The 26,864-nt window shown below is 45.0% G+C and overlaps 1 protein-coding gene across 1 annotated transcript in view; it reads left to right on the top strand.

Annotated features, from left to right (window-relative positions):
- Window positions 1–26,864, top strand: part of PPP2R5A (protein phosphatase 2 regulatory subunit B'alpha) — a 152,072-nt gene that overhangs the window by 89,960 nt on the left and 35,248 nt on the right. The window contains exons 4-7 of the mRNA XM_073628977.1: window positions 2,229–2,470; window positions 23,326–23,488; window positions 25,284–25,414; window positions 25,937–25,996. Of these exons, the coding sequence (XP_073485078.1) occupies window positions 2,229–2,470; window positions 23,326–23,488; window positions 25,284–25,414; window positions 25,937–25,996 (596 nt within the window). The remainder of the gene's footprint in view (window positions 1–2,228; window positions 2,471–23,325; window positions 23,489–25,283; window positions 25,415–25,936; window positions 25,997–26,864) is intronic.

The following is a 26,864-nucleotide window of genomic DNA, read 5'->3' as shown; positions in this document are numbered from 1 at the left end:
TAAATGTGAGTCTGCTTTACTGTTTCAATAAAATTGGCTTACCATACGGGATTATGCTATGTACATTCTCTCCTTATACCCCACATACACCCACTATATTTGACGAGCATTGTGGAGCCGGGACTGACTGAAGATACCAACTGAGGCTTACAAACTCGGCGTTCGTGGATTGGTGCCCACACTCATTTTAAAAAAGTGAGTGCATCCCTTTCCTTTGTTCGTCCCCTCTCACTCTGGTCGTCACAGTGTCATGCTTTATTTATTGTTTGTTTTCCATATATCATTCTATATATCCATCATTGGAACCGCTTCAAACATTGGATGGGATATCTATGCCTGCCCGTGGTCTGCAACTAAGCACATGCTGTATACCTTACAGCAGTAAGGTGAGCTGCTTACAGACACGGAGGTGCTTACACTGAAGATCTTTCCCCCCTCTTTTTTTTTTTTTTTTTTTTATTTGGAATTTTAATGCCTCTTGGTGGTGGGACTGTTATATATTCACCTATATGGACTTACCACATTCAGCTTTCAGATTTGTCAGTCACTATGTGCTAATTTGTGATTAGATCATTTTTTATTTGGACATTTGGTGAGTTTTTCACTTATGTTTGGTTTTTTTATCTATTATTATTCATTTATATTTTTGCCACATTTGTTATATGCTACATATTTTTTCACACTTGGTTTTATCACTTTGTACATTGTATTTTCTTTAAGTGTATCTGTAGTCGCATCCACTTTTGCTGCTTTCACCTCTCCATTATATTTATTTTCACCTAGTCCCTCCCAAATTCCACTTCCCTTTCCCTTTGTGTCACAGCGCAACCACCATCTTTCTTTTTGTTTATACTTTTTTCTGCTTGGATCAGTTACACAGGTGTTGCAGCGGTTGTCCCTTAGTATAGGCCCTTGGGGATAGCGCGGGAGTCACTCATATTCATTAAACCAAATAATAATTCTCTTTAGTTCAGCGAAGGACACAGCACTCCATTAATCTTGACTATAGGGTTATATCGCCCCCTGCGGGAATAGGACTAGGCAGGACAAAAACACTTGGCTACACCAATGGGCCATCCTCAGCTGATATATAACCCCCTCGCTGCTAATAGGCATTCAGTTGTTTTTTTCTGTAAAGTCAGGAGTAAGGACCTAGGCTCCCTGCTGGGATCTTTTGCCCCTAGCAATTTCTTTTCTTCCATGCATCTTTTTGCCTTTTTTTTCCCTGGGAGATCTACCATCAATTGCCGAGCTGGGCAAAGGGCTGGATAATCTAGATCCAGTGGGCCCCCCCAGTCTGGCCAGTGAGAGCGTGCAGACCGCAGCTATGCGCTAGGTAGGCCGCGACATAGTCTCAACGGACGGAGGCTGGCCCGTGAGTTAAATGTCTCGCAGGGTCGCATATGACTGGGTTCTGGCCAACAGCCCCCACTTCGGTGGCAAAGGGGTTCTGTCTGGAGCATCACCCACATCTATGGAGGGTAAGTACAGTCCCCCCTCTCCTCCTTTGTGCGGGGTGGGGTGGACGTGGGTGCTCTCTAGGCATTGTCTAACCTGCCTGTGGGTTCTCCTCTTTCCATCCTAGATCTCTGTTAAGCTGGGGTCCCCCCCTTTTTTGATTCACCCCTTCTCTGTGGAAGTTCCGGGGGGCTCATGTGGTGTGGGGTGCAGTACATTGGTCTGGGGGACTATTGGGGGTGTGTAGTCCCAGAGTAGAAGACGCAGGGCTGTTCCCTGCTACCAGCTTCTCAGTTTTTCCTTAGGGAGCCGCATGGCTGCCATTTTGTTGTGGTTTTTGTCTTCAGCAGGGGGGATGGACATTTTCCTTTGGCTTGGTCTCTGGCTGGCGGCCATTTTGCATTGGTCTGGCATGACTCTGGAGGCAGGCGGAGCCTGGGCTTCCGGGCCGCCCCTTCCTCTTCCTCCTCCCCCCGATTATAGTCGACTGTATGGGCGCACCTGGCGAAGTGATGGTTCTGAACATACGATGCTCCTCTGGCTTGGTAGTGGTGAGTCCTTGAGAGTCCCTCATTCTCTACTTGCAAGAGTCTATTGTCCTAAGTGTGGGGGGTTCATAGCGGTGCCAAAACTTTGTTGCTGCAGGGTCTCCCTTATCCTTATGGAGCCTCAGGATCATATCTCCCCCACTGACCCCCTCATGGAGGTGCCAGGTCCCGCGGAGCCCCAGCTCCCCATTAATGTGCTGACGGCGGTCCTACGGTATCCAGGGTGGAAGTGGGCAAAGGCCTAGCAGGAAGCATTCTCTGCCTTCTGCTCAGTCTGGTGCCGCCGTGGACATGGCCCGATCAGTGGGATTTGATACACGTTCCCTGTTCCTTCCGATTTATGAGGATGACTCCTCCACAGTCACAGCAGCGAATGAGCGAACGCTGGTGGACGCACTTGTTACAGCAGTGCCTGAGACTTTAAAAGTGGAGGATGTGGCTAATGTGGCCACATCCTCCATCTGGTAAGCCTAGAGCTGGCTTCTCCAGACCCGCAGACAAGATACCTTCAGCATGAAGGTCTGCCCTTACCCATAACTGGGGTGGGGGGGACATCTTCGCTGGTTTTCGGCCTTGGGGACCTCCTTCGTGAGAATCAAGCGGATCCACTAAATGATCCTTTTGGGGGTACCAAAGAAGGGGGCAGAGTTTGTCCGTTTCGTCGGTTTTAGGCCCTCAGCCTACTTGTGCCGATATTCCTGCAAAGGTTCAGGTGACTTCCGAACTATCCAAGATCCCCACTGTCCCCGTCCAGGAAGTTGAATCACCTGGCTCTGACTCTGGATTTAATGTTGACCAGGGTGGTCCTTCTGGTCAAACTTCAGGAACCACAGGCCGTAATTCGCCGACTGTCACTCAGTCTTCTCTCCTGACTTGCATACAGGTCCTGGTGGTGTCCACCTTCAAGGCCGTTCCCTTTGCACAGACCTGTATGCGGCTCCTTTAGCAGATTTATTTCAACAGGAAGATACCGAGGTTCGTGACGGGGTCACGGGTTCCTGTGGTAGACGCTGAGTGCCACTGTGTGGACAATACCTTCCTCTTTTTGAGCTTCCTCTGTGGTTCCTGCGAAGGTTCGAAGACGAAAGTCTTCCGGTCATTCTGGTGGCTGTAATTGTCCTTTGGAAGCTACCTCTCAGAGAGGACCACTTGTCCCAAGGGCTGAGCTTCCATCCTGCTTTACAGTCTCTGGTTTTGATGGCTTGGCTGTTGAAAGCCAGGTACTGAAGGATAGGTTTGTCTGGATCAGTGATCCCTACTATGTTTGAAGTCGAAGTAGACTTCTGGCAAGATAAACCATCGTACGTAGAAGGCGTACATTTCTTGGTGTGAGTCAATTGGCGCTCATCCTCGCTTCTTTTCTGTCACTCGGATCTTGGCCTTGGGTACCATCAAGGGCCAGGTGTCTGCCTTAAGAATCTTCTTTCAGCGACCCCTAGCCACGCACTCTTTCGTTCGTACCTTCGTTCAGGGAGTTTGACATGTGGCTCTGCCTGTACTGTCTTTTTTTGCCACCGTGGGACATAAACTTTGTGCTCTCGGTTCTCCAGAAACCTCTATTTGAGTATGTTCGGGAGATTCCCTTGCCTACGTTGTCCTAGAAGGTGGCATTCTTGGTGGCTATTACATCGGCTCGTAGGGTGTCTGAATTGGCGGCATTATTCTTTCATACTCCCCTATTTGGTGGTCTACAGAGATAAGGTGTTCCTAGTTCCTGTCCATTGTTCCTACCTAAAGTTGTCTCAGTCTTCCATTTGTATGAGGACATTGTTATGCCTTCCTTGTGTCCCAAGCCAGCTCATCCCAAGAAATTTGCTTTGCATGCCCTGGATGTGGTTCGAGCGATTCAGGTGTATCTGGCAGCCATGGAGTCCTTTCGGAGTTCAGGCTCGCTTTTTGTGATTACACAAGGACCAAGGAACGGGCTGACCGCTTCTTTGGCTACCATCTCCAGATGGATTAGACAGACAGCGACTCAGGCCTATTCTGTTAAAGGTCGGGTTCCTCCTTTCCCTGTCACGGTGCATTCTACTCTCGGACGCTTAGTACGTCTTGGGCCTTCCGTCATCAAGCGTCCAATATCTCAGGCTTGCAAGGCAGCCACTTGGTCGTCTGTGCATACTTTCACCAAAAAACACAAAAAACCTCAGCTGGTATAGAACCCCCTCTCTGCTATAGGCATTCAGTTTAGTAGCAAGCAATATTGGAAGTATCAAAACTCCTTGGAGGGGTGGGTGCTGTGTCTGTCGAAGTCTGAGAAATGGATTTTACGGTGAGTACAAAAATCCTATTATTACAGCTTAGCCAGTACAGGAGATAATTTATTATTGTATACTAGTACGGAGATCTGCCTTGTTTACATTGGCTGAGCTCCGTTTTTTGAGCCTCTGCCCCGATTGACGAGTTTCGGTGGACATCCAGAGCCTGGCACCTGCAGATAGGCTTCTGCTGTGATTAATTACAGCAGAAGCGGCCCGCAGGCAGCATGTGCCCGCCACCTGTAGGCTTATATACTTATACACTCGTGATTCTGCACAGGAGGGCCTGTAGCAGTAAATCTGCTATGGGGAGGTCCGGAAGTGGTTAAACTAAACCCATCAGTCCTTGTGTAATAGAGATGAATAAAGGCAGGTGAATATGAATTCCATAAGTATAGTGGAGGAGTCCAGTAGTCCGCATCGGAAACTGACTGGAGCTGACTGCACTGGTGTGAACTAGAGCCATTGGAATACTTGGAAAACATGCATTTTTAGTGCAGAAAAAAAAGCGCATTAAATGTACCCAGGGACAGAGTATGTGTTTTTTTTCTCAGAATTGGAAGGTGAAATTAATTGAACAATGTCTAGAAAAAGAAAACTAATGAAGGCACCTCATCTAAGAACCGGTAAACTGTAATATATTAAATTTTTTTGGGCTTGATATGCTATATATTTTATGTATTTTATGTATTTATTGTTTCCTTAAAGTGGAAGTCCACCCTAACACTTAAATTCTCCCCTGCAATGATTAATGTGAACCAAGTTCAGCCTTATGCCTTAAAATGAAAAAAATCTGTTTCTCTTCCTTTATTTTGCACTATCCGGTGCCGTCACATGACTTCAATTCTACGTCCTTCTGAAAGTAAAATCAGCCAGTGGGTGTGCTTGCTGAAAGCTAGTGACATCGCTTCCTGGGAGGGACACTGTTCCTGTGTAGCCAGTGGGCGTATACAGGATGGGAGGAGCTGATCATAGGTTCCTGCCCAGTGTTCTCTCATTGTACATCCTAATTCATGAGAAAATGAAGAAATAAAAAGCCCCATCCACACAGGGGATGGAAGTTGCAATGCACATATACAGTATAGCTGTGCACAGAAAAAGGGAGCTGGACACGGGGGCACTTTCACCCGTTCCCATCTCTGTGACTTTGAAAAGGTACCTGCAATGCTTTGATGCAACTTTGATCCTGAGAGTGTGAAGTTGGATCAAAGCTGCACTCAGTCGCATCAGTTGCACTCTAAGTTGTGCAGATTTGTGGTTGCAATACTGGAAACGTGACTTGTCATGCGACTGTGTCAGGAGTCGCGTAAGTCACAGTCCATTGATTTTAATGGTAGCCGTTCCCATCTATGTGACTTTGAAAATCAATGACTTTGAAATGATACCTGCAATGCTTTGATGCAACTTTGATCTAGAGAGCGTAAAGTTGCATCATTGCAACTCTAACTTTGAGGTCGCAATAGTGGAAACGTAGACTAAGGCTCTGTTTCCACTAATATGAATTGTCATGCGACTTTGGACACAAGGTCGCATGACTAGTCACAGCCCATTGATTTCAATGGCACCCGTTCCCATCTATGAGACTTTGAAAATCAGCAACTTTGAAAAGGTACCTGCAATGCTTTGATGCTACTTTGGTCCAGAGAATGTAAAGTTGGATCAAAGTTACACTCCAAAGCTGTGCGATTTAAAGTGAGGCTTTGTGTGCAGCTTTGATCCAACTTTACACTCTGGATCAAAGTCACATCAAAGTAGTGCAGGCACCTTTTCAAAGTTGCATAGATGGGAAACGTTTGCCATTGAAATCGGCTGTGACTTGTCATGCGACTTTGTGTCCAAAGTCGCATGACAAGTCGCACTAGTGGAAACAGAGCCTTAAACTAATTTGTAGCTAACCTTACATGTAGCTCCCTCAGCTGGGCGTGTGCCACACCATTCACACAGTGCCCATCACAGTGCCACACCATGCAAACGGTGCCATGCAGAAACAACCACATGGTTGGTTGTACACTGTAGAAAATCTGCAGCATATTGCATTGTAATCTAGCAAACAGAACATACTTCCAAAGCCCTCTCTCTCTCTCTCTCTCTCTCTCTCTCTCTCTCTCTCTCTCTCTCTCTCTCTCTCTCTCTCTCTCTCTCTCTCTCTCTCTCTCTCTCTCTCTCTCTCTCTCTCTCTCTCTCTCTCTCTCTCTCTCTCTCTCCCTCCCCCCCCCTCGCTATCCAAAACGAGTCTTTGAAGATGGGAGGAGATCTGAGGAGGGGTGGGGCTGGGCAGGTCTATGCATATCTATCTAAAAAAGAGAGGGATGGGGGCGGCGCGTGTATCAGAGAAGGACGACATTTTCAGGAAGTGAGAGGCCCCCATGCAAAATTCATAAATAAGGAAGTAAGGTTATCCCTGAAGAACAGATTGTTTAGCTTTGATTGGACTTTCTAAGCGACACAAACCGCTATACAGAAAATGAATAATGTTAAAGATATTTTACATATAATTAATAGAAACATTTTAATATTTGACTGGACTTCCGCTTTTACCACTTCCCGTCCAAGGACGTCATATGACGTCTTGGACTTTCAGTGGGAATATCTGACTGATGCCTGTAGCTATAGGCATCATTCAGATATCCTTGTTTGCAGCCGGCAATTCTGTGCACCATAAGAATGATCATAGCGGTTCTGCCGCTTGATCGTTCTTACAGGCGACTGAAGGGGACATCCCCCCCCTCCCACCATCTGGTGCTTCTCTGGGCTCTCCCGTGCCATCGGGGACCTGGAGAAAGAATCGCCCGCCGCCGGATGACGAGCATAGAGATTTCCAGTGACCAGATGGTCACTGGTTATCTCTATGACCGTCTGAGGCCTGGGCGCGACGTTATGACGACACATCCGGGTGGCGGTTGTAAACAAAGCCACGATTGCGACTGGTAAGCATGGGATCATGGTTTTTTTGGGGTTTTTTTTTTTTTTCCAATCTCATGCTTTCCAGCCTGGAGGAGAGATGTGGGGTCTTATTGACCCCACATCTCTCCATAAAGAGGACCTGTCACAAATGATTCCTATTACAAGGGATGTTTACATTCCTTGTAATAAGAATAAGAGTGATCAGAAAAAAAAAGTTGTAAAAATAAAATATAAAATAAATTTAAAACGCCCCTGTCCCCGTTAGCTTGCGCTCAGAAGCAAACACACATTAGTCCCGCCCACATATGTAAACGCCGTTCAAACCACACATGTGAGGTATTGCCGCATGCGTTAGAGCATGAGCAACAATTCTAGCACTAGACCTCCTCTAAGGCCCCTTTCACACTAGGGCGGTGGGGGCGTCGGCGGTAAAACAGCGCTATTTTTAGCGCTGTTTTACCGTCGTTTTTGCGGCTGTATTCGGCCGCTAGCGGTGCGGTTTTAACCCCCGCTGGCGGCCGAATAAGGGTTAAAACCGCGGTATAGCCGCGCTGTCCCATTGATTTCAATGGGCAGGAGCGGTGAACACACCGCTCCTTCACCGCTCCAAAGATGCGGCTTGCAGGACTTTTTTTACCGTCCTGCCAGCGCACCACTTTGGGCTTTCACACTGAACAAACAGCGGAGGCTGTTTAGGGGCGGTTTGCAGGCAGTATTTTTAGCGCAATAACACCTGCAAACCGCCCCAGTGTGAAAAGGGCCTAACGCTTAACATGTAACCTGTAAAAAAAAAAAATTAAAACGTCGCCTATGGAGATTTTTAAGTACTGAACTTTGGCGTCATTCCATGAGTGTGCGCAATTTCAAAGTGTGACATGTTGGGTATCTACTCGGCGTAACATCATTTTCACATTATATAAAAAAATTGGGATAACTTTACTGTTTTGTTATGGAGTGCCAGAATAGGCTCGGTATGGAAGTGGTTAAGCCAGCCTGCTTATTATGTTTAATGTTTTTTTAATTTGCACTGCAGTCTAGTAAAATACTGTTCATGGATCGCGTTTTATAAAGTTTGAAGCATTTTCTTCAGAAACAGAGAGCTGTAATACAATATTCATTGGGCAAAAACAAGTAAGATTCCAAAGGAATTGGAATGTTGACGGAAAAGATGGAATGTCTGTGAATCGTGTAAATTGAAATTATGAGTGATAATGGACAAATTAGATCTGCTTTCTGTAAGGTGTTTGGAATCTTTCCACCTCGCTCTTGATGAATTATGTACTTCGAGGTGTGTTTATGTTTAACACACAAAAAAAAAAAATTAAAGGAAAGTTATGGTTACAGCATACATTTTCATATGTTAACATCGGCATTGTAATAAAAACAACCTATAGTTATTTTTGACAATCCAATATAAGCTTACTTGAAACATCTCCTTTTGTGTTCAGAGTTCTGCCTGTCCACTGGTCATCTCTTTCCACAACTTCCTGGATTCCCAGCATGCTTTGCAGCTTCTCTGCTGTTTACTTTCCAGTTCTAAGGACTACATATCCCATGGTACCTTGCTGCTTGCAAGCAGTAATTCCTATACTGACTCCGCCTCCTAAGACTCCTCCTCCTCCTCTCACCACCTCTGTAGTTCAGAAGGTAGGCTCTGTGAAATGTGTGACGCAGCAGTACCTGTTCAAGATCATTCAGATTAATAGGAGTAGCCTAGAATTAGAGCTGCACAATTAATCGTCAAGAATCGTTATCGCAATCTTGACTAAAGTGTTTCACAATTCTTTCTATGCAAAGAATTCTCTCTGCTCTTCTGAAGTCACAGCCATCAAAAGGAAGGAAGAGAAAAACTGGGCAGTCTGCCAAGAATCAAAACATTCTTTATCAGTTGAACTTAAGTATAAACATTGTAACAATTGTCATTGGAATAGACTTTGTGTGTAAGTGAAAAAAGTTTAACCACTTAAACACTAAACCTTTTTCTGACATTTGTTGGTTTCAAGTTAAAATCATTTTTTTTTTGCTAGAAAATTCCTTGGAATATATATACCTGGATGATGCCTGCAGCTGCGGGCATCATCCCGGTATAACCCTTGAAAGCCGAGTACGCACATCTGTGTACGCTCGGCGGCAAGGGGTTAATCTAAGCAAAAAAAATCGTGATTCTCATTTTTCCCAGAAATCGTGTAGCTCTAGAAAGAATTAGAGCCCTTGCACACTGAGGCGGTTTGCAGGCGCTATTGCGCTAATAATAGCGCCTGCAAACCGCCCCGAAAGTGCCGCTACTTTCATTCCAGTGTGCAAGCCCCGAGGGCTTGCACACTGGAGCGATGCGCTGGCAGGACGGTAAAAAAAGTCCTGCTAGCAGCATCTTCGGAGCGGTGAAGGAGCGGCGTGTATACCGCTCCTTTACCGCTCCTGCCCATTGAAATCAATGGGACGGCGCGGCTATACCGCCGGCAAATCGCCTCTGCAGAGGCGCTTTGCGGTGGTATTTAACCCTTTCTCGGCCGCTAGCGGCGGGGGGGGTAAAACCGCCCCGCTAGCGGCCACATACCGACGGTAAAACACCGCTAATAATAGCAGCGTTTTACCGCCGACGCCGCCCCAGTGTGCAAGGGCTCTTAAAGCACAGTTCGGAAATTTTAATATGATGTTTCATTTTGACCATAAATATATTTTGAAAAAACAAACGCACCTCAGAGTGCGCTGTTTAATGTACAATAGCAGGTAGTTATCAAACACTTAAATAAAGGTAAGGGAATGTAAGCTCATCTGGAACAGAACCCCCCCTTGGGGGAACAGTCTTCAACGCCTCCGGTACGAGGGTATACCCACCGCAGTGAATCGGGAAGAAGCCGTTGAGTCCTGTGTTTCGGGTAAGCCTGATGGAAACAGTTTGGAGCGCAACACCAATAGGCGTGTGACGTCACGGGTGAGGGGAGAACCACAATGTTTTTCAGAGCATGTGCGAAGCTCGTACGGAGCATGTGCGCTCAAGTGATACAAAGAGGAAGAAGGGCACGCTCTGCACGGAGAAAGACACTTGCCAATTAGAATAAAGCCAATGAAATGCTGTTACTGAGATGCAGAGTATTTAAACTTGCCCCTCTTCCCTCTTTGTATCACTTGAGAAAAGAGCGTGTATGCTCTGTACAAGCTTCGTGCATGCTTTGAAATGTGTTGTGGTTCTCCCCTCACCCCGGTGACGTCACTCGCCTACTGGCACTGTGCTCAAAGTCGCTTCCATCAGGCTTACCTGGAACAACACAGGACTCACTGGCTTCTTGCTGATTCACTGTGGCGGGTATACCGTCATACCGGAGGCGTTGAAGACTGTTCCCCGTTGGGGATGATGAGTCCCCTACAGGGTCCCAGATGAGCTTACTGTTATTTAAGTGTTTGAGAACTACCTGCTATTGTACATTAAACATTGCACATAGAGGCGCTTTTCTGTTTTTTTCTTTATGTTGCATCCCAGAGCTGGCTTCACTCCAGAGAAAAGCTGTGCCCTTAGTTTGTGTCTTCTTCTGAAGATTCACCATTTAAGAATTGCCATCCATTTTCATCATGGACTTTTCAATTCTCTTCCCCCTGCCCTGGACTTTTTAGATTAATCATCCATTATTGTCTGCAACTTATACAATCACCCTGAGCGCTAGCATTTTTATTGTTTCCTAAATATATTTTAGGACAACCTCCAAATGCTCTTTAAAGGTTTTTTCATTTTGGATAGTGCAAGAGGAGGGTTATAACCAGTCCTTTTTTTATTTGTTTATTTATTTTTTGCCATCTGTGTCCCATTGAGTAGATTTCTCTTCACCTTTTGTCCCATAGCCAAACAGGAAGTGAGAGGAAATCCCTGCAAATTAAGGGAATTCCTTGGGGTCCCCCAGCTCACCAAAACTAGTGTCCTCATTGGAAGACTTCCCCTTTATTACTTTTCTGGGGACAACCCAAAAAGTGGGATTTTTCTTTCACATTCAGTATTAATGGTAAACAGGACAAATAGAGAGGGTGAGTCTCCTTTACAGGAACACAGACAGCAATAAAAACTGAAAGGGGTGCTTATCCCTCTTAACTCTAATCAAAACAAAAAGGAAAGTTTTGCCTTTTGTTATACTTTAATATTTAAAGCTAAACTCCAGCATTACCTTCAGTCTTCCACAGTTATACAGGCTTGTTTCCTGTACTGAAATCGCTTACTCTAATTTCATCGCACACTGTGAGCTCCTTACAGTGTGCATCAGAACCTGCAGCAATTCAGATAGAGCCCACCTTATTGCCTGACTGGAGGATGTCCAGAATCCTCTTGTTTTTTCCTTGTCACCCTTACAGGCCTGCCCATCCTGTTAGGGTTAAAGGGGTTGTAAACCCTTGTGTTTTTTCACCTTCCCTCAATGAACTGTAGCTCCCCAGTGCCGGTGTCTTGCCGAGAAAGTTCCCCCAGCAGATAAGGACCCCCCCCTGTACTGCGCCTGCGCAGGCACAGCACTTGCGCAGTACGTACAACTAGGAGCCGCCGAAGATGAAAACCTTCAGTCAGCTGTACACGGCGCCTGCGCCCTGGGTCCAGGTTGAAGCCCCACCATCCAAGTGGACCCAGAGGGAGAATAAAAAAGTGCCAAGCGAAGCGAGGCCGTGCCCGAAGCGTAGCGAGCCCACGAGGGGTCCTCTTACAGGCGCTGTGTACAGCTGATTTCGATTCTATTCGGCTATTTCCGCCGGCTCCTACTGCGCAAGCGCTGCGCCTGCACAGTAGAGGGGGGCCCTTATCCGCCGAGGGGAACTTTCTCGGCAGAACACCGGCAGCACTCATGCAGCCCCAGACCATGACACTCCCACTACCATGCTTGACTGTAGACAAGACACACTTGTCTTTGTACTCATCACTTGGTTGCCGCCACACACGCTTGACACCATCTGAACCAAATAAGTTTACCTTGGTCCCATCAGACCACAGGACATGGTTCCAGTAATCCATGTCCTTTGTCTGCAGCAAACGGTTTCGGGGCTTTCTTGTGCATCATCTTTAGAAGAGGCTTCCTTCTGGGATGACAGCCATGCAGACCAATTTGATGCAGGATGCAGCGTATGGTCTGTGCACTGACAGGCTGACCCCCCACCCCTTCAATATCCTCAGCACTCATACGAAGTTTTAGGAAAGATTGTAAACTACAAGTTAGGGGGAAAGTTTGCCGCCCAAGATGTCAGCACACATCTGTCCTACCAGCACTATGGTTCTGCACATAGTGATCACCATTACAATGCTATTTACATAGCCACTCCATGACGCTGAAGGAGTAGATTTTGGCTTTAAATATACCTGCTGACAGATCAGGCCACAGTAATGCACCTTTACTTTCCACACGAATTTACTTTTAAAAACAAATTAATAATGGCAGCTCCCAAATTGATATCTTCACAGAATCCCTTTACACGGTGTGCATGCAGGTATAGTTGCTTCACAAGAGAAGTGTGGTGATCAGTGGGTAAAAGACATTGCTTCTCCCTCACCCTACACAGACTAACAGGCTTTTGTATATTGTGTTCAATTTCTAGTAACTGTCTGAGTGGAACATCCTTTATGTATCTTGTGACTAAGAAGCCTCTGTGTCCGTCGCATGTTATAAATATAGGAGAAACTCCTTAATGGTGCAGGCCACGTAAAATTGAAAATCAGGCTTTAAAGTGATTCTAAAGGCAAACATTTATTTAAATAAAAAAATAACAAACATTTCATACTAACCTGCTCTGTGAAATGGTTTTGCACAGAGCAGCCCCCTACTCTTCTTGGGTCATACGCTGGTGCTCCTGACCCCCCCCCTTACCATAGCTGTTAGCTTTGGGGGCACTCAGAGCCTGCTCTGTGTAGTCCATAGATGCACACAATGTTGCTCGCCTCCGCTGTCTCCTCACTGGCTGTGATTGACAGCAGCAGAAGCCAATGGCTCCCGCTGCTGTCTCTGAGCCAATGAGGAGAGAGAGCGCCGCTGCTCTCATGCACATTGCTGGATCAAGATTGGGCTCAGGTAAGTATAATTGGGGGGGGGGGGTTCTGCATGCAGGTTTTAGCTTAATGTGGTTCTAAAACATTTTTTACTTTTAGGGGTTGTAAAGGTAAGTGTTTTTTCACCTTAATGCATCAAGGTAAAAAAAAAAAGTCAGTGGCAGGCCCCCCAGAGTATGCTCGTAATCCAAAGTACTCGCATATCAAAGCGAGTTTTCCCATTGAAGTCAATGGAAACGAAAATAATTTGTTCCGCATTGACTTCAATGGGATGCAATACCGCATGCGGCCAGAGGCGGGGGGCGCCTTTCCGAGGTCAGCCGAACTGTCCTCGGGCCTTTCCGTGCATTTCCGAACGCCGACTATCGGCGACTTTCGGCTCGGCTCTGGCGCCCCCCACCTCAGGCCAAAAGCGGTACTGCACACCGCTTTTGGCTTGAATCCTGCTTGTTTTGCGAGACAACACTCGCAAACAGAGTTAGGATTTTTAGAAATACAGTGCTCGGTTTGCGTTATCTTACCTTGCTCTGCACATGCTTAGTTGTTTTTTACTTTTAGGCTCAATTTGTAGAGGCCGATCTGGTGACAGCCTAAAGATTTACTCATTTTCAGGGGCTTCAACAAAATGGCTGCCTCCAGCAAGAACAGGAGCAATGCTGGACGCAATTTACAGCACACACTAATTTTGGTAGCATAATTATTCATGTGGAATGTATGTTCCTTGCTAAAGAACATTTAGTTGTTACGGGTAAAGTTCCGCTTGAATGTAATAAAAATACATTTACTGATCTATTTATTGAATCCAGAGCTGCATTTATTAGTGTGTCTTTTTATAATTAATTAGAGTTTAGTTTAAAGTGAACCTGTCATAGATTACTTTAGAGGAGAGTAACAGTGCTGACATGCGGGGAATGCCAGTGCACCTTTTTTATCTTTCCCTGAATTGTTCCTTTTGTGTTCGGAGATTGACAGAGTTCACGGATGACCATAATCTGTAATCATGGCTATTGATTTCAACTTTCATGGCTCCTGAGAGCTTTGTTGTGCCTCCTGCCATCCTACTTTCTGGAGGGGCTCCTCTTCTATTGATCCCTGGGCTCCCACTTTGGATAATAAGATGGAAAATGAATCGCAAGGCAAAGTCTAGTGCTGTGATTTCAGCAGTTTGGGGAGGCCTAAAGGTAGATGTTGGCACCAGTACTGATGTTGCTTTGCTTTATAAAAATCTGAGAATGGTAAATGTTAAGGCCTCAGGCACACTGAACTCCCGTGTTTACCTTTTCTAAACAGAGGAGAAGTTCTCAGGAAAGTAAAAACTATTTTTATACTTCTCAGGTCACTTTTTTTTTCCTGTGTTTAGATATTCCTACTTTAAAGAACTACTCCGGGCAAAATGTTTATTACCCCATGCAGTGGGGCTGTGCCCACATTGCTTGGGTTAACTGCTCGTTTTCAGGGGGCATGTAAAAGCTATACTTACCTGATCCTTCGATCCTCCAGAAAACTTCGCTCGCTCATGTCCAGCGGCGGACTGTTCCTGCCACCCTCATGTCCAGAGCTGGTCTTTGGGCACGATAACCTCAGGAACAGTCCATTCACATGACTGCTAGCATGTGAGGGGGGGGGGGGGGGCGCAGGAGCAGCGGGGACCAAGTCTTGCGCTTGGAGGATCAGTGGATTGTGAAAGAATATTTCCGCTCTCTAGACAAAAATGACCCGTTAACCCATGCAGTGTGAGCACAGCCCCACTGCATGGGAAATTAAATTGTTTTGCCCGGAGTTCTTCTTTAAAGCAGGTTTATTTATGTTTACATGCTTTTGGCTGCATTTAACCACTTTATGGTTTGTTTACACAGGCTTTGGTGTCTGAATAGTGATCTGCGCTGGATCACTTTTCAGAGAGCGCTAAAGAAGCAACTGACAGGCTCTCTGGAGGCTAATACTGCCTCTTGAATGCTTTTTTTTTTTTTTTTTTTTTTCTTTGACAGCAGAACAGGGTCCCTGAAAGAGTATACTGTAACGCAGCCGAAGTCTAGCTCATAGAATGTTACATGGGGTATAAGTTTTGCCTTGGGGTGTGTACAATTTCATTCGGGGGTAATACTGCCCCCCTCATCTGTCAGCCAACCCTCAGTTTCCAATCTGATCCTGAGGACACGTAATTGTATTTTCTCTAAATGAAGCTAAACTGACTTCACCTAAATGCAAGTGAACCCCCAGTTCAAATGCCGCCATTGAAAAAGCTTTACCTGCGTCTATGTGTTTAGAAATGTCTCGCAAACCCACATAAATGCAGGTTTGATCATGCAGATGTGGCCTTGGGTTACATGTCGTGTTGAAGTCCAGTTTTTTTTGTGTTTATCTTTGAGTGTCAAGAGACATCTATTTAGAAGGAATCTACAGGCATTCGAAGCATGTTGACTTTATTTTTTTTTTTATGACGAAATCCTTGCTCCTTTTTATAACTTTCACATAGTATTTAGAATTTTCTGAAAATGCTCGGTGACTAGTTTTCTCTTGAGCAGGGCACAAGCCTAGATCCATTTCAGGGTCTGATTGATTATATGTACAAAATAAGTGTATGTATTTTTTTTTCTGATTTGTGCTGAATAAACAAAACTCCTAGTTCCCTTCGAAAACATTGTAATGGTCATGGGACTTTAAATGAGGCAGGTTACATTAATGGGTTCAAATTTATGTAAAAGTAGTAATAACACATTGCATGATTTGTATAAATACATTTTTTTTTAAATAACATGTTATACTTGCCTGCTCTGTGTAAGGGTTTTGAACAGAGCGGCCCCAGTCCTCCTTTTCTGGGGTCTCCCAGCGGCACTCCTGGCTCCTCCTCTTCATTGAGTGCCCCCACAGAGAGCCGCATTCCAAAGGGGCAGGCGCGCTCCCGAGTCCTGCTGCTGCGTCCATTGATATACACAGCAGGGCTTGGCCCCACCTCTCGTGTCACTGGATTTGATTGACGGCAGCAGAAGCCAATGGCTCCCACTGCTATCAATCTATCCAATGAGGACCTGAGACTGCAGCTGGAGCTGCTGTGCTTGTGCTCGTCGCTGGAATAAACAGGTTCAGATGAGAAAAGGGGGGGCTCTGGGGGGCAGCTGCAGCATAAATGGTTTTTCACGTCAATGCATAGAATGCATTAAGGTGAATAACCGTAAAGGGTTTACAACTCCTTTTAATAATGACTCTTCTCTACAGCTCACTGAACATTAGCATGAGCAGTAAAGCCGGTCATAGATGAAGCGATTTTCTTTCCTGCAACCACGGGTTGCAGGAAAGAAAATCGCTCAATTCCCCCCATCAGCAAAGTCAGTGTTGATGGGGGGGGGGGGGGGGGATTCCTCCAATGGAGCTATTGTGTTTTCTCAGCAGAGAATTTTGGGAACAGTCATGGCATTGCCTTTGTGAGAGTTGAAATTTGAACAGGAATTTCTTGGGGGCTGCAAAGTTGAGTATTAGGGTGGTGGGAGAGCACAAGAAAGGTACATATAGATGCTTGTCATTAGAAAATGAACATTTGCATACTCCTGCTCTTTCCCCCACTCCATTTTCTACACTAAAATGAATATCCCTGTTTGATTTGAGCCCCTTTATCCCAGTTCTCTAATAACAGGGCTTCAATGCAGTGTCTGCTCACAGTCAAGCTGTAAGGCCCCCCATGGAAGCTGACCTGTATCATGTCTGAACTCAGGGATGCTAATGAATTCTGTGTGCCAGCTGCTGGAACAGTGGAAAACTGTGAAATAATAAAACCTTTGCTTTACTTTCTGTACATTTTTACGGTATCTCTTATGGCAGTTTTGTGAGTGTCTTTTATCAGCAATGAATTCAGGCAGGAGATGGGATGGCCTAACAGCTTAAACTGACAGGGGGAGAATACAAACGAATGCTCTGTACACACGATCGGATTTTCCGACAATAAATGTTCGATGTGAACCTGTTGTTGGAAATTCCGACTGTGTGTAGGCTCCATCGGACATTTGTTGTTGGAATTTCCGACAACAAAAATTTGAGAGCTGGTTCTCAAATTTTCCGACAACAAAATCCGTTGTCGGAAATTCCGATCGTGTGTACACAATTCCGACACACAAAATTCCACGCATGCTCGAAATCGAGCAGAAGAGCCGCACTGGCTATAGAACTTCATTTTTCTCGGCTCGTCGTACGTGTTGTACTTCACCGCGTTCTCGATGTTCGGAATTTGCGACAACATTTGTGCGACCGTGTGTATGCAAGTTTCAGCCAACATCCGTCAGAAATAAAGCCACGGTTTTGTTGTTGGAAAATCCTATCGTGTGTACATAGCATAATGATCACAAATCAAGTGATTCCTAATGCCTGGTACACACAATGAGATGATCGGATGAATGTTCGAACCTGAAGAGTGATGTAATATGTTGTAGTGTATTTGTATTGCATTTTCGAACGACAACTGTGCTGATTAAACGAAAATCGTACGATCTGGCATCGTATGAAAAACATTTTCGGATAATATCTGATGAACTGTCCTGAGCGGCATCCGAAAGCTCTGTACTAACGATCCAATTATACTACGATCGCTCCGAAATCCTGTATTTTTTTTTTGTACGATTTTCTGATCGTGTGTATGGGGGCTTAAGTGATGAGCCTTTACTACCTTTTTATTAGCTCGAGTGGAGATTCCGATTTCTACAAATTGCATTTATGATTGTTTGGGCTATTTAATACATCCTGAAGATTACAAATTTCTTCATCCGAGTGGAGTGCTTGCTCCTAATTGGCCGTTGTGTGTAAATTCTCCATTTCTTTATACAACTTTCCTTCCTTCAGACATTTTCTTAACAAGGGCAATGCCTCATTTAAGTACAACGCCCCTTTGTAATAAAATCTCGCTTCCCTCGGTCCATATAAACAAAACTTGAATCTCTGACTCAATTTATTTATAGTACTCTCTTGCCTGTGACCTGGCTATAAAAATACAATGACTCCAATATTAGGATTTACAAAATGGCAGCACTACAGGTAGAATCTCACTCATGAGCTGTTAGTGAATTTGTATAAACCTACAGAAGACTCCCCTCCAAACAAAACATTCAGCTTTAAGCTACTTTTACACGGGCGCTGAGGCGTTAGCAGTAAAGCGCTGCTTTTCGGCCACTAGCGGGGCGCTTTTCACCCCCCGCTAGCAGCCGAATAAAGGGTTAAACGTGCCGCTCCCGAATCGCTTTGCACACGCTACGACAGCGGTGCCAATTGATTCCAATGGTAGGGGCGGTGGAGGAGCGATGTATAAACCGCTCCTCCGCCGCCCGAAAGATGCTGCTTGCAGGACTTTTTCTAATGTCCGGCAAGCACACCGCCTCAGTGTGAAAACACTCGGGCTCTCACACTGGGGCTGCAGGGGAGGCGCTTTTCAGGCGCTTTACAGGTGCTATTTTTTGCCCAAAAGCTCCTGAAAAATGCCTCGGTATTAAAGGGGTCTTAGAATGGACATGGCCTAAACAATTCCTAAAGCGTGGTACACACCAAGTGTGTGTTTTTTATTTATTTATTTTTTTTTTTTTTCGTTCAACCCAGCAGGGCTGAACAGAAAAAAAACTGACCGCTCAGGAGGAGCCGCTGTACTAACATTGGATCGTTGGTTACAGTGGCTCCTCCTGAGCTGTCATGATTTTTTTTTTTTTTTCCATTCAGCCTTGCTGGGTTGAATGAAAAAGAAAAAAAAAATAGTGTGTACCATGCTTTAGGCATTGTTTAGGCCATGTCCCCTCTAAAGCTACTGTACTATTGTGCTCTAAAGGGAGCTGCCCCCCCCCCCCCCCACCAGAACACTTTGATCATTGCTCTCAGCCTCTGACTGAGAACAAGGAGCGGGAGCCGGTTGGCAGACCCTTTTCGGTCATGTCCCTTCGAAAAAAGCCAGCTGCAGTACACACGGGCTGAATGTTGGCCAGGTTCTTCCGAACCGGCTGATGCCACCCGTCATTCAGCCCATGTGTACTAGGCTTAAAGTGATACTAAGGTCTCGTGTTTGTTATTTTTAAAGAAAAAAAAAAAAAACTTTATGCTTACCTGCTCTGTTGCAGTGGTTTTGCACAGAGCACCCCAGATCCTCCTCTTCTCGGGTCCCTCGCCAGCTCTCTTGGCCCCTCCCTTTTATTGAGTGCCCCCACAGCGAACTGTTTGCTATGGGGCACCCGAGCCACAGCTCTGTCTCCATTCAGTCAAAGCCATGGTTCAGCCCCACCCCTCTCGCTCCTGATTGGCTAATTGACTTTGACAGCATCGGGAGCCAATGGCGCCACTGCTGTGTCTGAGCCAATCAGGATGGAGAGTCTTGGATGGCCAAAGGATTGAGATGCGGCTCAGGTGAGTATTAGAGAGGCTGGGGGGCTGCTGCACACTGAGGGTTTTTTTTATCTTAATGCATAGAATGCAGATAAAAAAACCTTCTGCCTTTAAAGTGGAGGGCCACCCTAAAATAAAGTGCATTAATGTTCTTTAAAAAAAAAAAAAATTGAAAAAAAAAAAAAATTTTAACTTACCTGAAACCCCTGTTGCTAGGCAGTCTAAATAATCTGCCTCTTCCTATTCCGTGGTGCTTCCTTCTCTTCGGCGAGCAGCCCTGTTGCATTCTGGGACGTGTGTGTCCCAGAAAACAACGGGGCCATTCACAAAGTGCTGCATGACTCGCACATGTGCAGTAGGAAACTGGCAGTGAAGTCGCGAGGCACCACTGCCTGTTTCCCTTAGTTAAGATGGAGGCGTCGGCAGCCGATCCGATGGACGTATTTGTAGCTGCTGACTTTAAAAAAAAAAAAAGAAAAAAAGAAATCGCAGCTGGAACACCCCTTTTTAGAATCACTTTAAGGTAACCACTGTGTAAAAGTGCAGGTATCTCTTTTAATGTTATAAATTGAACCACTTGAATCCTAGGCCCTGGCAGTTATCAGGACCTCCTCTTCAAGTGGAGCAATAGGCAAAACTTTTTTTTTTCTGATAATGGTAAACAGGACAAATAGAGAGGGGCGCAGGCAGCAATAAAAACTGACAGGTGTCCCTCTCCATTCTATCCAAAACTAAAAAAAAAAAATTTTTTGCCTTTTTAGTTTGGCCCCTTTCATATGATCGGCCTGTCCGTTTTTCAGGCGGATCTTAGCGGGCCACCCATTGACTTGTATGGGCAGGAGGGTTTCAGCAGAGATGTGTCTGCTGATCCCCGCCTGCCATCCGATCCGACAAGATCCGCTGAAAACAGACTGATAGCGATACCTCCCCCATCCGTCCAGCGGATGGGATCGGATGAAATCATCCACCCCATAGAGAACAGCAGGGCCCTGACAGTCCCTGCACAATGAATGGTGACAGGCCTGTCATCCGCCTGCTCAGCGGGTTTTAGTGGAGCGATCCCCGCTGCGCTAACCGATCTGCCCCGTGTGGGGTAGGGATCGACCAATATCATTTTTTGGTGCTGATACGATACCAATATTTCGTTCACCTCTCCTGCCGATAGCTGTTTTTGGCCGATATTTATTATTATTATTATTATTATTATTCAGGATTTATATAGCGCCAACAGTTTACGCAGCGCTTTACAATATAAAAGGGAGACAATACAGTTATAATACAATAAAATACAATATTAAGAGGGCCCTGCTCAGAAGAGCTTACAATATAATAGGGTGGGGCAGGTGGTATAAAAGGTTGTAACTGTGGGGAATGAGCTGGTGGAAGTGGTAGGAGATTAGTTGGAGACGTGATAGGCTTTCCTGAAGAGATGAGTTTTCAGGGATCGCCTGAAGGTAGCAAGAGTAGGGGATAGCCGGGAAGATGGAGGTAGCGAGTTCCAGAGGATGGGAGAGGCTCTGGAGAAATCCTGGAGACGAGCATGGCAGGAGGAGATGAGAGAGCTTGAAAGCAGGAGGTCTTGAGAGGAGCGTAGAGGTCGATTTGGATGATATTTGGAGACAAGATTAGTGATGTAGCTCGGGGCAGAGTTGTGAATGGCTTTGTACGTTGTGGTTAGTATTTTGAATTTAATTTGCTGGGTGATTGGGAGCCAGTTTATTTATCTATTTATTTATTTTTTTACGCTGTCCTTTTTACATTTTAAGGTTTTAAATCACTGTTATTGCTGTCACAAGGGATGTAAACATCCCTTGTGACAGTAATAGGCATTGACAAGTACTCTTTATGGAGAGATTGGGGGTCTATAAGACTCCAAACCCCTCCTTTGCAAAGTATTCAAAACGTCAAGGTCTGCGTTTTTGAATACTTTCTTTTTTAATACTGACGCCTTTAAGATGCCAATAATCCGGGAAGTGATGTCATGACATTGCTTCCAGATTACTAGATTCGAGCCAGCGGTCATGCTGGCTGGTTGCTCGGGCCTCCCGGTGGGTCCCCCCCATTGCTTGTAATAACAGCTGAGCCGCATCTTTTATTACAATAAAACCGACCGTCTGCTCTAAACAATGGTAGCGGGTGTGATGCCTGAAGCTGCATGCATCGCCCTGGTAAAACCTCTTGAAGTATTATCGGTCTAGTTTGAGGCCGATACCGATTTTTCAAAAAATGCTGGTATTGGCCTTCCCAATAATCGGTCAATCCCTAGAAAGGGGCCTTATACTTTTAACGTCAAGATGAGGTTAACATGTTCATCTTTCCAGGAAAGATGAAAAGACAAACTAATACTGTACTCTATGCCCATGCATGTTGACCCCATTTTTTTGAAGAAATCCTTGCTCTAGTTATAGCCAGAGTGACGTTCATATAATTAGTATTTCCTGGTTGGTTTCCTTCTTGGTTGATTATATGTACAAAATAAGTGTTTCTTCCTGATTTGTGCTGAATAAACAAATGCTCCTAGATCGTGCTTTCTGAACCTTTTTTTACAACTAGACCTTTCAGGTCTCGGAACCTCTGTTAATAATGACTATTATCTACAGCTCACTGAACATGAGCAGTAAAGCCTTCCATAGATGGAGCGGTTTTCTTTCCTGCAACCACGGGTTGCAGGAAAGAAAATCTTTTGGTCCCCACTCTCCTTACCTCTGGGGATGCTGAACATGCCAGCTCAGCGGCTAGAGGATTTAAAATGCCTGCCTTCTCCCTTTTCTCTGCAGAGTGCTTCCGGGGTCGATCAGAGCGATTTTACTGTGCAGGTGCTGACTAATCAGAATTGCTCTGGTTTATCCCAGAAGCACTGCACAGAGAGGGGCGAGGATCTGAAATCTCCGGATTGCTGGACTGGCTGCTTGGGCACTGACAGCTCCACATCCGTGTTTGTAGTACAGCAGGGAGGGTGGTAGGGGGTTTACCTTTTTTTCTGAAATGAACACTTTAAATAGTGACCCTATTCTGGTCAGTCAGCTGTCAAATACCTTAATTTTCTACCACCCCTGAGGCTCTGATATTAATATTTGAATGGCGTGTGGGCGGGTCTTAACCTTGCCTAGGAAAGAGTTCAAAGCCCTTTGCTACAGCCTTTGCCCAGGATTCACCTTGGTGTTTCTGTACTGTGGCCCTATTACCAATTTTTAGGCCATATCCGTATTTATTTAATTGTCTTAGTGTTATACTGATCTGCTCAGTGTAACCACACATGTTGGTTCGCTTATTGGTCTTTGCATTATTCAGTTGCCAGTAGTAGTTTACTGTTTCTGATCTGTAAGGCTCCGTTCACATATGCTGAGGTCATGGGTCACAGCATGGGGTCCGGTGCATCCCTGTTCACTGATTTAAGGTGCGAATCAGGTCTGAATTTTTACATGAATTTGCACCTGAATAGGACCAGAAGACGCACAGGGCCCTTCTTCAATGCAGACTGCGGCCACCCGGAGCTATGTGAACCGGTTCCATAGAGAGCCGGTCACACTCTCCTGTCATGCGAATTGGATGCGGTGAAACCCACATCCAATTCACATATGTGTGAACCCGGCCTCATTCTAGTCCTGACAAGGCAAGTTGTCCTTCATATCAAGCTAATATTTAGTGGACTTGATGTTTAAAAGTAATTTCATATCAGGTCTGTTCTCCAGGCGCTTGTATTCTTCTCTTTAAATGTTTGGCGTGTATTTAGGAATCTGGTTGTGTGTTTGCAAAGAGACTTTCCCTGAATTTTTATAGTTCCGCTTTTTCTTTTTGTCAGTTACACATATAATTCAATGAAGCTACAATTTTACAGATGTCTAAATCAAATTCTTTCCTTTATTTTACAGTTGGTGTATGAATTTTTCCTGAGATTTTTGGAAAGTCCCGACTTTCAACCAAGTATTGCAAAGAGGTTTGTGGACCAGAAATTTGTGCAACAGGTAAACTTTGGTTTGTAAAGTGTGCTGACTGTAGCCAAGCTTTATTGTACTCTACACTCTAATTCATCCTCTAGCCTGTTTACATGTGCCTAAACATTGTGTATCTAAACATTTATCTGTTGCTAAAGACCAAAGGGAGGAAGTTCACAGGGGGGTTGCAGGAAAGCACACAAGGGCTGTGGGAAGAAAGTGGCGCTGCAGGGAGGTTGACGATGCAGGATAGAACACAAGAATCAGATTGCGGGAAGCAATGGCAGAGGCAGCGGGTAGTGGACAGCATATGGAGGGCACACTGTGGAGTGGTTGGTGGGGGCTTCCACATTATTTTATGAATGGCTGCGATCGGAAGCTTGTCAGCCACTGATCACAGCTATTTATTTAGCTGTGCATTAGCATATAGTGTAAGGGAATCCCAAAATTAAAGTTGAAGAGATGGCCTGCTGCAAGCAGTTTCGTCCCAATGTAACCCTTTTTGTCCATGGCAGTAAAAGGAAAGGCAGCCATGTTTACACTACATAGATTCTAGTGGTGTCATACTTGTTAAATCCTTGGTTAAAGTGGTTCTAAAGGATCAAGTTTTTTTTACATTCTATGCATGAAGGTAAAAAAAAACTGTGCGCAGGAGCCCCCCAGATTCCCCTAATACTTAGCTGAGCCCCATCGAGATCCAACAATGTCCACTAGAGCCTCGGTTTTCCAGGGACTCTCCTTCCTCATTGGCTGAGACAGCAGTATATGCCATTGGCTGCCTCTGCTGTCAATCACAGCCAGTGAGCCAAAGAAGAGATAGAGGGGGTGAGGCCAAGCCACAGCTCTGTGTGTGAATAGACCTGTAGAGCCGCGGCTCGGGAGCAAGCCTACCTGGGTGCCCCCCATTACAAGCTGCTTGTCTGGGGGCACTCTGCAGTAGGGAGGGGTCAGGAGAGCCAACAAGTGACCCGAGAAGAGGATGATCTGGACTGCCCTGTGCAAAACCACTGCACAGAGCAGGTAAGTATGATATATTAGATTGTAAGCTCTTCTGAGCAGGGCCCTCTTAATCCTATTGTATTGTATTATAACTGTATTGTCTCCCTTTTATATTGTAAAGCGCTGCGTAAACTGTTGGCGCTATATAAATCCTGAATAATAATAATAATAATAATATTTAAAAAAAAAAAAAAGACTTTAAAGTGATTGTAAAGGCTCGTGTGTGTTTTTTTTTTTTTTTTTTAAATAACGTCATACTTACCTCTACTGTGCAGCTCATTTTGCACAGAGTGGCCCTAATCCTCGACTTCTGGGGTCCCCTGGCAGCTCTCGCGGTTCCTCATTTCAGATAACTCCCTAAGAGAAGCGCGCTCCCGGGGGTTACCTTGCGGGCGCACTCCCGCGTCCATAGACATAGAATGCCAGACCCGGCCCGCCCCCGCATCATTGGAATTGATTGACAGCAGTGGGAGCCAATGGCTGCGCTGCTATTAATCTATTCAATCAAGAGCCGGGAACCCGTGCAGAGAGGGACAGGCATGTGAATTACGGGGCTCAGGTAAGTAAAACGGGGGGGGGCTGGTGACTCTCAGAAGTTTTTTTTCACCTTAATGCATAGGTTGCATTAAGGTAAAAAAACATGAGGGTTTACAACCCCTTTTTAATATCAATTTTAAAGCAATGAAGAACAAAGCTGAGGTGCACAGTAAGGCAGGCGATTAGGTTGTACTTTACTTGAGTTGATTCACTGAAAGGTGGATTATTGCTTTTGCCTTATGTAAAGTTGGCACAAGTTGTTTTATAATGTTTTCACTCCTGTATTCAGCTGCTGGAGCTGTTTGACAGTGAAGACCCCAGGGAGCGAGAGTTTTTGAAGACTGTACTACATCGAATATATGGCAAGTTTCTTGGCCTAAGAGCATTCATCAGAAAGCAGATTAACAACATTTTTCTCAGGTACCACATTTATTTTGGTTTGCAGATACGACTGTGCACAGTACCCCATTTCCCCATACCTTCCCAGTTGTTTGGTTTTACCTTTAAAATTTGCTGCTCCTTCTAAATGTTTTAGCGAAAGTTCTACCCAACAGATACTGCAAGATGGCGATTAACTTTTATTATTCAGGAAACCTTTCTCTGTGTGCATCTTTGAAGATAATCTTGCTCCATTATTTGGGGCATTTTAATAGTAATTAAGGACAATTAAGGAACATTATAGGGCTGACTTTACTAGGTCTTGAAGACCAACTATAGCATTAACTTTGTCAGTTTGTGTATAATGCCATTCCTTATTATATTTGAATGTGGCTTCCAAGCTCAGGTAAGTTAGGGCTGTGTTGTGATTGCACTGTGCATTGAGATTCTTGTAAGAATATTTTTTGAGACATCATAAAATATACGAATTGTTGCATTTGTGTCCGTGATTTACCTTGACATAAGGAACAATATTGAATACGTTTAGTTTTTTTTTTTTTACAGGTTTATCTATGAAACTGAGCATTTTAACGGTGTGGCAGAATTGCTGGAAATACTGGGCAGGTAATTTATTTGTTTAAAAGATTTTAGTTTGCATCATAGAAAACTAGAGATTATAGGAATGGTCATAGGAGATGTTATGTCCTGACTGACAATTTCTCATGCAACACTGCACCCAAATTAATTTTATATCATAGAGGTTTCTTTTTGGTGGTTATTTAATACCCACTGTTTTTTTGTTTTTTGTTTTGTTTTTGTTTTTTTACAGCATAAAGGAAAAAGGACCTCGAATTTTGAAAAAAAAAAAAAACTGATGTATCTCATTTCTTGATTCCTTAAAATGCCCCAAAATTGTTTAGTTTAGGACATAGCATAAACAGTGACGCAGTCAGCATGCAGGGGTCAAGAATATGTATTGCACAGAATTGCTTATAGATTTCAGTGGTCAGGATTTGGCACCTCTTCATAGTGGTGGTCAACTTTAAGTGTTGGTGGGCTCCTTTTAAATGTGACCAGTGGTGAGGTCCAATAAAGGGTTAAAAGCACCGCTGCCAAAGCGCTTTGCAGGTGTTTCGGCAGCGCTGCCCATTGATTTCAATGGCAGGGGTGCTGGAGGAGTGATGTATACCCCGCCCCAAAGATGCTGCTCGTAGGACTTTTTTTCCTGTCCTACAAGCGCACCGCCCCAGTGTGAAAGCACTCTGGCTTTCACACTGGAGTGGCTTCAGAGACTCTTTACAGGCACTGTTTTTAGCGCGAAAATGCCTGAAAGGCACCCCAGTGTGAAAAGGGTCTAACATTGATATTCAGTGCTGGCTTCCCTCCTAACTTTGGTAGTCTGTGCCACTTTAAAGACTATATGGCACCTGTGTGTACCGCCTTACTGCTTAGTGGTGGTCAGTATGGCCCCTTGGTGATCTGTGCGCCCCGC

Source organism: Aquarana catesbeiana, linkage group LG04 (genome assembly GCF_042186555.1).
Source record: "Aquarana catesbeiana isolate 2022-GZ linkage group LG04, ASM4218655v1, whole genome shotgun sequence".
Taxonomy (NCBI): domain Eukaryota; kingdom Metazoa; phylum Chordata; class Amphibia; order Anura; family Ranidae; genus Aquarana; species Aquarana catesbeiana.
Note: the sequence above shows the minus strand (reverse complement) of the source record. Positions and strands in the feature narration are given on the sequence as shown.